Raw genomic sequence first — 16159 nt, forward strand, 5'->3', positions numbered from 1 at the left:
AATATTTATCCACAACAAGAGGGAGTGAAAGCCATTGATCAATCCAAAGGAAAAATTTTAAAATTTATAAACTATTATGTGCTATGCAAAATTAATTACTATTATTCTACCAGAAGATAACATTGGAAAAGTCAATAAAATTGACAAACTACTAGCAAGAGTGATAAAGAAAAATGAGAAAGGACACAAACTACCAATATTAGGTATAAAAGAGGAGAGACGCAACACAGACCTTACAGACATCAAAAGATAATAAGTGTATGTTATGAATAATTCTGTATGCATCTGTTTAACAACTTAGAATGCACCAGTTAATTAAACACACACACACATACTGTATGAAATAAGTAATATGTAATAGCCCTAAGCCTTATAACTATTAACGCAATATAATTCATAATAACAAAACTCCCCTAAAAGAAATCTAGTGCAGATGATTCGATGGATAATTCTAAAAAGATTTAAAGATGATTTAACATTAATTCTACATAGTATCTTCCAGAAATACAAAAGGAAGGAACACTTTCCATTTAATCCTTATAAAGCTGACACTATAAATTTCAAAACTAGATAAACACAGTACATAAAACTAATATCCCTTATGAATATATATGAAAAAATATTAGCAAACAGAATTCAACAATATAAAAAATGATTGTAGTATAGCATGACCAAATAGGTTTTATTACAAAATTGCAAGAATGGTCCTATCTTCAAAAATCAATCAGTGCAATCCATAGAACTAAGGTTAAAAATGAAAAATCATTGCTCCTAACGCAAGAAAATAATATGAAAGGTATAAATATTAGAAAGAAAGAATTTAAAATGTCCCTTGTTGTGGGTGTCATGATAAGCTATATAGAAAATCCCATGGATTTACTAATAGACTCCTAGATTTAATAAGTGATTTCAGCCAGTCACAGATACAAACTAAACATTTAAAAATCAATTATAAATTTTATATTCTAGCAGTAATATGTGGAGAAGGAAATGGCAACCCACTCTGGTATTCTCGCCTAGAGAATCCCATGGACAGAGGAGCCTTGTGGGCTACTGTCCATAGGGTCGCACAGAGTCAGACACGACTGAAGCGACTTAGCATGCATGCATGCATTGGAGAAGGAAATGGCAACCCACTCCAGTATTCTTGCCTGGAGAATCCCAGAGACAGAGGAGCCTGGTGGGCTGCTGTCTATGGGGTCGCACAGAGTCGGACACGACTGAAGCAACTTAGCAGCAGCAGCAGCAGCAGCAGCAATACCATGTGGATGTCTTAATTAAAATAAAGTATCATTTATATTAAGAAAAAATAAACTACTTAGATTTGAATCCAACAAAACATGTCCAGGGATTGTCTGCAGAAAGCTAAGCAAGACTGAAGAAAGAAAGCACAGAAGATTCAAATAAATGGAGAGAAATATTGTGTTTACAAAATGAAAATCTGAACATAGTAAAAATATCTGTTTTCCACAAAGAGATATATAGGTTTAATCTGAGCAAGATTTTTTTGTGGATATAGATTAGATCATGCTAAAATATATTTGAAAATGCAAAGTAACTAGATGAGCTAAACCATTTTGAAAAATAATGAAGTGGAAGGAATCAGCTTGATTTTAAAGCTTCTTTTGTAACTACTGTGATAAAAAATGTGGCACAGGCAGTAGATAGGAATAGACAGGAATAGAACAGAGAATCAGAGATAGGCCCACACAAATATGCCCAACTAATTTTGACAAAGCTGTAAAATTATTTCAATAGAGAGAGAAAAATAAAAGACTTACCAGCAAATGGTGCAACAACAGTTGGACATCCAAAGACAATAAATAAATAATAAATAACTTTTATCTAAGTCTGATGTATTACACATAAAAAATAACCAAAATGGATCACAACTTGAATGTGAAACCAAAGTCTACTAAACTTACAAAAACGAATAAGAGACTATTTAAGATCTAGAGCTTCAAAATAAATTCTTAGCATTTATACCAAAGCAGGATTTATAAAATAAAAAATTGATAAAGTGAAATTCATCAAAATTAAAAAACTTTTACTGTGACAAATATCCTATTTAAAGGATGAAAAAATCAGTTACAGAATTTGAGGAAGATTTGGAAATCACACAGTTGAGAAAGTACTACTATTCAGAAGACATAAAAACTCTAAAAATTCAACATTAAAAAAAACTCTAATTATCTAATTAGAATATAGACAAAAGTCATTCCTTAAACTTCATGTTAACTTAAAAAATCTTAAAATTGAAAGCTTATTTTAAAAGTTAAGCTACTCAATTTCCTTCTGATTCCCCCCAAATTAACTTTCTATACATTTAAGAGTTTATTTTTGAACTCTCAAGTCTTTTAAGTTGCTTATGTCCATCCCTATGCCAGCTTTACACTATGTTGATTGCTGTAGCTTAGCTTTGCAATATCTTTTAAATTAATAAGTGTGAGTTATCCAACTTTGGTTTTCTCTTTCAAGATTGTTTTGGGTATTCTAAGTTCTTTATATTTTAGTATGATTTTAGTATAGTTTGTCAATTTCAGTAAAAAAAAAAAAATCCCTATTCCTCCTAGGGATTACTTTGAAAAACTGTTAAAATTAATAAATCTAGCAAAGTTATGGGATACTAAATCAACATTTAAAAGTCATTTGTATTTCTAAGTACTCACACTGAACAATCTAAAAGAGGAAAGTAAACATCAAACCACTTATAATAACATCAAAAAAGAATAAAACACTTAGGAATAAACTTAACCAAGGAAGCAAAGACATGTTTTCTGAAAACACTGCAGAAAGAAAAAAAGTTTTAAAAAACACATGCAAAAATTGAAAGACATCCCATGTTCATAAATTTGAAGACAATATTGTTAAAATTTTCAGATTGCCCAAAGTGATATACAGATTCAATGCAAACCATATCAAAACTCCAATGGTATTTTTAATAGAAACAATAAAATAATCTAAAAATTCACATGGAACTACAAAGGATCCAAATAGTTAAAACAATCTTATAAAAGAAAAGTGAGGCTGTAGGCTCACATGTTCTGATTTTAAAATATATTACGTAACTCTAGCAATCAAAACACTATGGTACTAGTGTAATTATAGAAACATCAACTAATGGAACAGATAGAGGACCCAGATGTAAACCAACACATATATAGTCAGCTGATCTTCAAAAAGGGTGTCAAGAATACACAATGAGGAAAGGCAGTTTCTTCAACAAATGGTGTTGGAAAAACAAGATATATGTAAGAGATTTAAATTTGATCTTTAATTTGCACTATACATAAAGATTGACTCAAAATTGATTAAATATTTAAACATAAGACCCAGACTATAGATCTCCTAGAAGAAAACTTAGGGGTAAAACTTCTTGACATTGGTTCCAACAATAATTTGTTGGATATGACATCAAAAGTACAGGCAATGAAAATAAAAATAGACAAGTGGGATATATCACAGTAAAAACTTCTATAAAACAAGAAAACAGAGTTAAAGGCAACCTATGGAATGGAAGGAAATATTTGCAAACCATATATCTGATATCCCAAATTTACAAAGAACTTATGCAGTTCAATACCTAAAAAACAATAATTTAAAAATGGGCAAAGGACTTGGATAGACATTTCTGTAAAAAAGACAAACTAATGGCCTACGGCTATATGCTGAATATCACTCATCATCAGAAAGCTGCAAATTCAAACCACAAGGTCTATTCATAGCTATAGGATGGCCATTACCAATATCTATATCTCTTTACATATGGAGAAATTGGAGGACTTGTGCACTGATGTGAGAATGCAAAGCAGTGCAGCCACAATAGAAAACAGTGTAGAAGTTCTTCACCCTTGAAGAACCTAAAAATAAAACTACCATGTGACCCAGAAATCACATGGTCATTTATTCAAAAAATTAAAATCAGGATACTAAAGAGATACTTGCATTCTCAAGTTCATTACAACACTATGCATCATATCCAAGAAGTAGAAAAAAATCCATATATACATTAAAGGGTGAATGAAGAAAATGAGATACATATATATAATAGAAATCAACTTTTAAAAACAAGAAAGTGATGTCATAGGCTATACGATGATTGAAACTTGAGGATATTATGCTAAGTGACGCAAGCAAATTATAGAAGACCAAATAGTATTATGATTCCACTTATATGATATTTTCTAAAGTAGTCAAATTCAGAGAAGCAAAAAGTAGGATTTCAAGGGTTAGGGGAATGGGAAAATCAGGAGTTATTTTTCAATGGATATAGCGTTTCATTCAAGTAAGATAAAAAGTTCTAGAGAATTCTGTCTAAAATATACACTCCAAAATTGGTAAGAGGATATATTTCATATTATGTGTTGCTTACCACAGTAAAAGCTTTCCAGGTGCCTCAGTGGTAAAGAATCTGCCTGCCAATGCAGGAGACACAGGTTCAATCTCTGGGTCAGGAAGCTTCCTGGAGAAGGAAATGGTACACCATTCCAGTATTCCTGACTGGAAAATCCCATAGACACAGGAGCCTGGAGGGCTACAGCCCATGGGGTTGCAAAGAGTCAGACACAACTTAGCAACTGAACACACACACACACACCACAATAAAAAGGGTAATTGCTACTATTGAATTCATTACAAGATTTTATCCCACAGATGTTATGTGTCAAAAAAGTGTGGGCTTGGCGGGAGAAATCTGATCAATATAATTGGGCACAAAAGCCCAACTACAGCAGATAAACACAAATGTGAAAAAAAAATTAAGCACAAGTATGAATGTTGTTCTAGCATGGAACTTAGCACAAAAGAAAACAGAAAAAATTATAAAATATTCTAAAAATAGGCACTACATTATTCTGTAGTATGAAGGAAAGGTAAAATATGGACATGGAAGTAAAAAAGAAAATATCTAAAAATCTATGTTGTTAACTAAATTCTTGTTGCTAACATGACCCAAATTATGGAAATTTTAGCTGTTTTTCCAGTATAAATTGACTAAATGGACATTAAATGTTAAGATGTGAAAAATATAACAGAAGACATTCAGAAACTGTCAAAGACTGAATTTATGGAATTTTTCAATACCAGTTTTAAAGACCAGATTGCCATAAACACATACTGAACTATTTAGACTAAGTTTTGCTTTCACATGTTCTCATAGCAAAGTGTGCGTACCCTGATCATAGCACTTATTCTATACTAAATAAAATAATCTATATTCCCTTGCTATCTCATTTTGTAGTTTGTCATGAAAACAGGCTAAGATAATGTTCTTTTAGTAATTTTATGCTGAAAGCATTACATAAATGATGAATAGATGAACAAATATTGAAGAGAGCTCATCAAAGGGGATGGGGCTTCATGTGTACTATAAAGAGCAGCAAGGACTTGTGACTTTATGACAGCAATGAATAAACAAAGTTGTTTAATTTAGAAATGTAAAAGTATATGAATGGCAATATGGATTACTGATAAATAACCAGAAACCTAAGCAACTGTATCCTAAAAGAGAAGTAAGAAAAGGTAAAGTAGCCATTGAAACATATGTGAAGGATACAACAAGGCAATTTACAAAAGATGAATAATAAATGAATTAAAACATAAGATATTTGATTACAATACTACTCAGAAAAATACAAATATAAAATAGAAAATATGCTTTTGCCTTGCAAAATTTGCCATGTGAAAAAAATCTAGTATCACTGAAATCAAAAGGGTTGGAAGTAGGAAAAACTTAATAATCTTGTGATAGCAGCAAAAATTTTTACCTTCTTGAAGATAGTTTGGCTATCCTCTAAGTTTAAAATTTAGTACTCTCATTTCTGGAATTTTATCTGCAGGATATATCACATAACCACACAAGGATATATGTTCAAAGTTGTTTTTTATACACATGAAACTACAAAGAACGAAGCCATCAAAAGAAGATATGTTAAACAAATTATAGTACAGGTATACCATATGCCATTTAACTATGTAGTCATTAAAAAAGGAAAGTACTGGACATATACATGTGAATCCAGAAAAATATCAGTGATATTTTACAAAGTTAAAAAATCCAGGAAAAATATGCTTTAGTATGACTATTTATAAAAAATATATCTAATATATAGAAATACACACATATCTGCATGAGCCAAGAAATGACCTGAAAAGATTAGCTAATAACATTGACTAACCTGTTTTGCTTTGAAAAACTATTTACTTCTAACCTTCTGTGTGTGAAAATTATCAACCTTCTGTTAGAAAAATGTACTTTATTATTAATACTGTGATGTTTAATCAAACATATATTAAAAATGAAAATAAAATGAACACAGATAAGAAACTTAAAAATAAGTGTAACTCCTAATTTGCCTAGAGAAAAAAAAAAGAAAAGCAATTGAAATGCATGAATCAGCAGGCCCTTGAAGAAGTAGTGGACAAAGCTGAGCATGTTATTTTAGGACATATGTCCTTTTTCTAAAACCATCAGGAATATGGGGCTTGAAACTATATAAAACAGCCCATAGATCAGATTGCAGCTGAAGAGATTCATGCCTGCATTTAGTTATGAAGTTCAAATTGGAAGCTGTTCAGGCAGAAAACTAATAGAAATGGGTGATAGCTAATTAACCTAAGGCTTCAAAGTAATTGCTCTGCAAGAAGCAATTTTAAAAGGGGCTTTTCTCTTTTTTTTTTTTTATTTTTGAAAATCATAAAATGCTCTGTATGACTCGGGCAAATGAGTAAAAACATAAGTATACAAACGAATACTGAATTTTTGAAAATTTTTGCCTCATCCAACTTCTTGGCAAATTTTAGAAAAAGCAAAAGAATCACAAGACCTATGCCACATATCACATACTGAATAACCCATGCTCTCAACTTTGTTGTATATAAAGATAATCAGAGTATATTACTGAAGTCAATGTGGCTAGGAGGATAGGGTTATACTGATTAATCCAGTTCTGAGCCATTCACTTCACCACTAGTCAATTGAGTCAGCTACTCCAAAGCATATAGCTATTTAGTGGAGAAGTGACTCCCCTAGCAAAAGCAAGGTGGTCATATGGAATGAATGGACAACAACCCAAATTAGCCTCCATGTGCCATAATTTACAACTCTGGCTTCACATCTTTGATGAATGGTTCCTTATACTTAAAAAAAATAGTTATACCTTTATTATATGTACTCATTCCTTCTGAGAGAGAGGCATCCCTAATGTCCTGCATCTCTACACCCAGTTCCAAATACAGATACTTGTGTAGTATGGCATTCTTTCATCCCAAATTAGCTGGACATCTCTCACAGCTTCATGGTACCTAAACTTCATGTAGGATGCATAGATGTGGAAATGAAATCTGGGAATTCTGATGAGAAATGATGAGAAATTTTCATTATAATTTCTGAAACTGAGGCAGGAAAGACAGGACCAGGACCAAGGACAGTCTCCTCAGGTAAAGGCATTAGGAAGGAGAGAAATATACCTCTTTGTTTTGCACTTAATGAAGCCATAACACATGGAGGAATGACATCTAAAACAGAAACTTCTTAACATCTGAACAAGAAACTCTGACCACAAAAATGGAGGAGCACATGCAGATAAAAATGTAGCCGATGACCCTATTGGACCTTCCACGTGTGGCACTTGGAGGGGGAGATTTAAGGGAAAATGACTCTTAGATTACATGTATAGTGGTTACAGGAGACAAATGTACAAGACCAGAAGCCAATGCAACCTTGGGCAATCCAGGCAACATCTCAACCATCCCCTCAATGAGTATTCCACCCCTAATCAAAAAGACCCTCCATCCAGTCAAAGGGCTAAAATAAGATAAAAAGAGGAATCAAGAATCCTGTAGTGCATTCCTCTGTGGCAAGGATGCCTGTACTCTTCCTCTTGTAGTGTGTAACTTTTGCTTTAAGCTTAATAAACCACGTATTTGTTTTCTTTGCTCCTCAGCCACAATGTGGGGTGTTTGTGTGTTTGTGTGTGTTTATTTTTTCCTTGGTGTTTTGTGTTCCTTGTCCAAATTCTTTTGGACAAGTTAAACAAGAAACTGGACCTTTGATAAGATTTTCTGGTATCAAAACCATGGCTGCCTGGCTCTAGATCCAAGCTTTAATTTCATGTAGACTAGTCTAGGGGCTTCTCTGATAACTCAGCTCATAAAGAATCTGCCTGCAATGCAGGAAAACCCAGTTGGGAAGATTCCCTTGAGAAGTGATAGGTTACCCACTCCAGTATTAGGATTCCCTGTTGGCTCAGAAGGTAAACAATCCAATGCAATGTGGGAGACCTGGGTTGGATCCCTGGGTTGGGAAAATCCTCTGGAGGAGGCCATGGCAAACCCTCCAGTATTCTTGAGTGGAGAATCCCCATGGAGAGAGGAGCCTGGAAAGCTACAGATCATGGGGTCTCAAAGAGTCAGACATGACTGAGCAACTCTCCACAGACCAGTCTAGATAAATGTTGGGGACCATATTTTCTGATAAATCTTTGATCATTTCATTACCCAATATGACTACAGAATATCATATATTTATAAAAAACTCTTTAAGAAGCATGATATTTTTTCCAGGTATTTGAACAGTTAAGCTCTCAATAAAAACATCTATTTCTGCTTTATTGACTATGCCAAAACCTTTGACTGTGTGCATCACAATAAACTGTGGGAAATTCTTTAAGAGATGGGAATACCAGACCACCTGATTTGTCTCTTGAGAAATCTGTATGCAGGTCAGGAAGCAATAGTTAGAACTGGACATGGAACAACAGACTGGTTCCAAATAGGAAAAGGAGTACGTCAAGGCTGTATATTGTCACCCTGCTTATTTAACTTATATGCAGAGTACATCATGAGAAACGCTGGGCTGGAAGAAGCACGAGATGGAATCAAGATTGCCGGAAGAAATATCAATAACCTCAGATATGCAGATGACACCACCTTTATGGCAGAAAGTGAAGAGGAACTAAAAAGCCTCTTGATGAAGGTGAAACAGAAGAGTAAAATGTTGGCTTAAAGCTCAACATTCAGAAAACGAAGATCATGGCATCCGGTCCGATCACATGGGAAATAGATGGGGAAACAGTGGAAACAGTGTCAGACTTTATTTTTGGGAGCTCCAAAATCACTGCAGATGGTGACTGCAGCTATGAAATTAAAAGACGCTTACTCCTTGGAAGGAAAGTTATAGATAGCATATTCAAAAGCAGAGACATTACTTTGCCAACAAAGGTCCATCTAGTCAAGGCTATGGTTTTTCCAGTGGTCATGTATGGATGTGAGTGTTGGACTGTGAAAAAGGCTGAGGGCTGAAGAATTGATGCTTTTGAACTGTGGTGTTGGAGAAGACTCTTAAGAGTCCCTTGGACTGCAAGGAGAACCAACCAGTCCATTCTGAAGGAGATCAGCCCTGGGATTTCTTTGGAATGAATGATGCTAAAGCTGAAACTCACCTAATGCAAAGAGTTGACTCATGGAAAAAAATCTGATGCTGGGAGGGATTGGGGGCAGGAGGAGAAGGGAACGACAGAGGATGAGGTGGCTGGATGGCATCACTGACTTGATGGACGTGAGTCTGAGTGAACTCCAGGAGTTGGTGATGGACAGGGAGGCCTGGCGTGCTGTGATTCATGGGGTCGCAAAGAGTCGGACACGACTGAGTGACTAAACTGAACTGAAGCTCTCAATAATTTAAACTTCCCATAGAACTAGTAAGAAAGTTCTTAAGATGGCAGCAGTAAGTTGTTCAGGATTCAGTTTTTCTCAACAACCTTCGGTATCACTCCGATATGGTTAGTTTAGGATTTTGCTCTAGTCAAACGATCAATTACATAGTTTTGTTGTTGTTGTTGTTCTGGCTTTTTTTTTCTTTTTTTTTAGGTCTGAGCCATTTATACCTCTGCTAGAATCAGAGTGGGACAGATTTTTCTAAGGTGCATTGTTTACATGCTGGAGATTTGCGTACACAAAAATGTTAGCACAATTTACTAAGACAAACTTCAGTTAATATTTCAAGACCCAAAATGCATACTAACATCATTAAATTTAAATGGTTGTGTATGAGTGTCCACAATTTGATTGGAACTACTTCTAGGATTGTGCTTGCATGTTAGATCATGTAATGGATAATGAATCAGTAGTATGGAGGATTTTATTTCATCAACTGGTTTGTAACTAAGCACAAGTTGTATGATAAATAACATGTCTTCTAGTATTTTGCTATTGGTGCTTTCCTATTTAAAAAATAGATAATTTACCTAATTCTTAAATTGTTATTTACAAAATTATTGTAGCATGGGTCTTAGAAAAAAAAAAGGCTTTTTTTTCAGAATAATATGTCTTCTAGATTGTTCTTGTTTTTATTAATAATATTAATGTCTATTTATTTGTCTTTTATTACAGGATTTATTTATACATGTGGTGGAACTTTAAAAGGACTGAATGGCACTATAGAAAGCCCTGGTTTTCCATATGGATATCCAAATGGTGCAAACTGTACGTGGGTAATAATAGCAGAAGAACGAAATAGAATACAAATTGTTTTTCAGTCATTTGCTCTAGAAGAAGAATATGACTACTTATCCTTATATGATGGACATCCTCATCCTACAAACTTTAGGACAAGGTTAGTGTATTTTGAATGGAAAAATGGATGGACATATTTAATGGGTAAAAGAAGTTTATTTTACAAAAGATGCTTAACATTTGTGGTGAAATTCAAGTATTACTCCTTTGGAAATATATCGTCTTATGAACAAATGAGCTCCATAGCCTGACTTTAGAACACTAGTAAATTATCTCTCCAAAAAGTGAATTTAAATTGAATTGTACCCCTTTAGAGTGGTTAACGGAGAAGGCAATGGCACCCCACTCCAGTACTCTTGCCTGGAAAATCCCATGGACGGAGGAGCCTGGTAGGCTGCAGTCCATGGGGTCGCTGAGAGTCGGACACGACTGAGCGACTTCTCTTTCACTTTTCACTTTCATGCATTGGAGAAGGAAATGGCAACCCACTCCAGTGTTCTTGCCTGGAGAATCCCAGGGACGGGGGAGCCTGGTGGGCTGATGTCTATGGGGTCACACAGAGTCGGACACGACTGAAGTGACTTAGCATAGCATAGCATAGAGTGGTTAAAGATATTTTGATTTTTAAAATTCTTGCCTCATGGTTTCATTCTTTATGGGCATGACTTTTAGTAACGTGAAAGCATGTAATGCATCTTTCAGTGGTATGTGACCAATTTTAATATACAATAATATGCAAAATATTAAAAATCAATGTTTATATAACAGAATACACTAATTTTAGATCATGTGTATAGTTTATAAACTTTAAATATCTGAGAAGTAAACCCTCTTATATCACCAACTGGGACATTCATGATTCTGTCCACACAAACCAAATTATTTATTTTTAAGTTAGTTAATAAAACAGATATGAAAACTAACTGGTACCCTGACTATTTAGAAGTGTTTCTTCAGTATTTCATTTTAGTATATCTAGACATAATTTATGCTGTATTGTCAAGAATTGTTTTTAAACATAAACCAATTCTAATTCAAACCAACAAATTTAAAATGTCAGATATTACATGTTTCATGTAGTCCTAGATTTTTACTAATGTGTGCATATTTTCCTTAACTATAGTGTACTGTCTTTATTGTAATTCAAAATATTCTAAGCAGATAATTTATAAGAATTAGAAACCCTTACATACTTGACTATGCTTGAGTTATGATTCTATGATTCTGTTATTTTTCCTAATAGTTGATTCTGTGTATTTGTCTTCCTGATCTACAGGAATAAGATTATCAACACTAAGTTTTTATACATTCATTGGTCTTCCATATTTTTTGCACTGATTTTTCATATCTTACATAAAAATTTGACATATATTATCTTCACTTTTACTAAGAAAACACGTAATGTATAGAGAAGATATTGGACCAGGAGATAAGGCTTGCATATTAGAGCTAACTTTGTTGTTCACTGGCTGTTTGAGCAATCCACAACAGCTATTCTTGTTTAAAATGGAAGGAGGTAAAAAAAAATAAATAAAAAATAAAATGGAAGGAGGTAATAATAATGAAAATCTGTCCATCTCACTATATTCTTCTGAATATCTCATGAGATAATGTATATGAAACTGCTTCATAAATATATAATATTTTTAGTACACATTTCAACTGTTTGCAGTCAGAATGACAGTTTAAAATGTCTGGAGTGTTTCCAAACACGTTTGTACAAAGATAATATCACTAGATTGATTACAGATTAAATTCTATTTTTCTTTCTTTCTTTTCTTTTTTTGCTCTACATTTATTTACTGAAGATTTCTAACTTAATTTCTTACTTCGTTTTACACTGTTAAATTCATAATATCTATTTATTTCAAAGATATACAGTATGGCAGACACATCAACAGTGTTCTTTCATTGTCATTGCCAATATCGTTAAAAGTTCCATGTCTTTTATTAATGATGCAGTCAAGATAGTGTGTGTGCCTGCCTGCACTAGTGGCAGTGTGTGGGTGTTTGCTTTCACCTAGTGAGGCCATGAAAGAAAATGGAAGACACTTCTCAGACTATCAGGTCAGCTAAAGTAATGTAAATAAAGCTAGAAGCACAAAGGTTTTGTGTATTTCCTTTACATTAGCAATGTATGCTATTATCATTGTGTAAATATGGAAAAAATAAAATTCTCCAAATGTTATCTAATAGTTTTAATCACTCCACTGATAATACTGTTTGTACAAGTATCTATCCTCTGTAGATACACTCAAAAATGAGAAAAAAAATTTTATTTTATCCCCATCCTTCTTTTTTTAAGCAACTTTCACCTCTGGGAAGTTAAATGATGCGATTCATGGGGTCGCAAAGAGTCGGACACGACTGAGCGACTGATCTGATCTGATCTGAAGATGGGGAAAATAAATTTATTGTTCTCATTCTTTCTTTCCTAATCTGTAAATGGGGAATAACAACATTAAATTTACAGAGCTTTTATGATGAATACAGTGTAATGAAAGTTCAATAAAACAAATCTTAAGCATTTAGTAAGTGATTCCCCTGTACCTGACACTATATCTTATAATTGTTACATTTAATTTCTCCCCTGTTTAAATAATGTGAAAACACCCCTATTAATATCATCATTTTACCATTTGGAAATTGGACTTATATTACTTGCCCAAGGTTAACACTGTTAAAAGTAACCAGAGGCAGGATCATCATTGCAATGCAGATTTGTCTGAGTTCTGAGATTAAGCTTATAAATAAATTAATTAATTATAAAACAAATTATATATAAGTATGTTATATATATATATATATATATATATCTCCATGGTTTGTTTATTGATTAAAGCCTATTTTTTCTTAGCAATATTAGGTAAAATTTAATGAATGAGATAAATGAAAAACAATAAAAAACAACTGAATAGTAGAACATACAAAGATATAAACAGAAAGATAAAGTATAAGTTTATTCTTGTTATGAGTTTATGAACTCAAGTACATTCTCTATAGCATTTTGGTTATTGTCAGTATATAATATATCTGTTGGTCTTTATGCTTAAAGAAATACTGTTGCTAATATTAGAGAACTGATTTTAATTAGCAAGACTTGGGGGGAAAATCCAGTATGTATCCTACAGCTCCTTCCAGACTGTGTTTGTACACAGTCTGCTGTTTGCTTAGAAGCCTAATCTGCTCCTGGCAGTTTGATTCATTTTTGTGTCTGTTCTTTGACTCACTGTTTTCTTGCTTTTTCTTTCTCTCACATCCTCACTTAATACATGTCCTTATGGTATGCCTGCTGCTTTCTGTCTTTCAGAAATTGATACTCATATATTGTTACTTTCCACGCACTCCAATAGACTTTTGATAAACAGCTTTCTATACTTGCCTTGCCTGGAGAAACCCAGGGACGGGGAAGCCTGGTGGGCTGCTGTCTATGGGATCACACAGAGTCGGACACGACTGAAGTGACTTAGCTTGGCTTATACTTGCCTTGTAAGAACACAGAAAAGATGATCTATAGGTCTTATCATTCTTGATTGTATAAGAGATATATTCAGTTTTGTAATCACAATTTTATTTTTTAAAACTATTTTCTAAACTCCAATTATTGATGATTCTGCTTGTTTTTATCTCATTGTTTTAAAATTTATTAAATAAAAATTGATACTGCTGGCTGAATTTGATATTTAAATAGCAATGTACCATTGGAAAATTCCTTTATAATTATATCTTTAGCTTAAAACAAATTTGGTCTAGATGTGAAAAGAACAATTATAAGCTTTGTTTACTTTTTATTTTAATACTGTATTTTCTCAATAAGAAAGTTATGTGCTGTTGCTTAGTCACTCAGTCATGTCTGACTCTTTGTGACCCCATGGACTGTGGCCCACCAGGCTCCTCTGTCTATTCGGGTTCTCCAGGCAATAAAACTGGAGTGGTATCTCATTGTAGTTTTGATTTACATTTCTCTAATAATGAGTGACATTGAGCATCTTTTCATGTGCTTGTTAGCCATCTGTATGTCTTCTTTTGAGAAATGTCTCTTTAGGTTTTTTGTCTACTTTTTGATTGGGTTGTTTGCTTTTCTGGTATTGAGTTGTATGAGCTGCTTGTATATTTTGGAAATTTATTCTTTGTCAGTTGTTTCCTTTGCTATTATTTTCTCCCATTCTGAGGGTTGTCTTTTGCCTTGTTTGTAGTTTCCTTTGCTGTGCAAAAGTTTTTAACTTTAACTAGGTCCCACTTGTTTATTTTTGTTTTTATTTCCATTACTCTAGGAAGTGGGTCATAGAAGATCTTGCTTTGATTTGTCATCGAGTATTCTGCCTTTGTTTTCCTCTAAGAGTTTAATAGTTTCTGGTCTTACATTTAGGTCTTTAATCCATTTTGAATTTATCTTTGTGTATGGCATTAGGTAGTGTTTTAATTTAATTCTTTTGCATGTAGATGTCCAGTTTTCCCAGCACCACTTACTGAAGAGGCTATCTTTGCCCCATTGTATATTCTTGTCTCCTTTGTCAAAAATAAGGTACCCGTAGGTGTGCAGGTTTATCTCTGGGTTCTCTGTCTTGTTCCACTGGTCTATATTTCTGTTTTCATGCCATGTTGTTTTGATGACTGTAGCTTTGTAATTTAGTCTGAAGTCAGGAAGGTTGATTCCTCCAACTCCATTCTTCTTTCTCAAGACTGTTTCGGTAATTTGGGGTCTTGTGTTTCCATATGAATTGTGAACATTTTTGTTCTAGTTCTGTGAAAAATATCATTAGTTATTTCATAAGGATTGCATTGAATCTGTAGATTGCATTTGGTATTATAGTCATTTTCACAATATTGATTCTTCCTACCCAGGGACATGGAATCTCTCTCCATCTGTTTACGTAGTCTTTGATTTCTTTTATCAGTGTCTTATAGTTTTCTGTGGAGTGGTCAATGGAAACTTGCTGTAAGATTAGGGAACTCAAACAGGGGCTCTGTGGAAGGCTGAAGGGTCAGATGGGGAGAGAGATTGGTGGGAGGTCCAGGAGGGAGGAGATGTGGGTGTACCTATGACTGATTCTTATTGGTGTATGATAGAAAACCATAAAATTCTGTAAAGCAATTATCCTTCAATTAAAGTATTTAAAAATCAATTAAAAAAAAATAATACTGGAGTGGGTGGCCATGCCCTCCTCCAGGGGAATCTTCCCAACCCAGGGATCAAACCCAGGTCTCCCACATTGCAGGTATATTCTTTACCATCTGAGCCACCAGGGAAGCCCAAGAAAGTTATACCAAGATGTGAAAAGAAAAAAAAATCACTCAATCTCATGAAACAGAGATAGATATATTCATATATATAGGACCATACTATGTATATTATGTTCACATTTAATCTCCTTGCAATAATATATACATAAATTCACATGTGACTAGAATTTTTATAAGCGTCAAGTTTAGTGGCTGTTTGTCTTACTATAAGCATGATTATTTAATTATTCTATTATAAAATATTTTGTTTTTTGCCTTTCATAATTAATTCATATATAAGCATTAGAATTAATTCAGACAACAGGCTCACATCACAACCCCTAGATGAAAAGAATTCTGGAAAAATAACATTTTGTTCTAACCTCAATCATGAAAAGTGGCAAAGGGAAAGCTCAGAATCAGT

General features: G+C 33.6%; 1 protein-coding gene across 2 annotated transcripts in view; it reads left to right on the top strand.

Annotated features, from left to right (window-relative positions):
• CSMD3 (CUB and Sushi multiple domains 3) overlaps nt 1-16159 on the top strand; it is a 1467857-nt gene that overhangs the window by 155375 nt on the left and 1296323 nt on the right. For both annotated transcript variants that reach the window (XM_027561290.1, XM_027561291.1), the window contains exon 2: nt 10390-10612. In XM_027561290.1, coding sequence (XP_027417091.1) covers nt 10390-10612 — 223 coding nt within the window. The remainder of the gene's footprint in view (nt 1-10389; nt 10613-16159) is intronic.

The sequence above is a fragment of the Bos indicus x Bos taurus genome, chromosome 14 (assembly GCF_003369695.1).
Source record: "Bos indicus x Bos taurus breed Angus x Brahman F1 hybrid chromosome 14, Bos_hybrid_MaternalHap_v2.0, whole genome shotgun sequence".
NCBI classification, from domain to species: domain Eukaryota; kingdom Metazoa; phylum Chordata; class Mammalia; order Artiodactyla; family Bovidae; genus Bos; species Bos indicus x Bos taurus.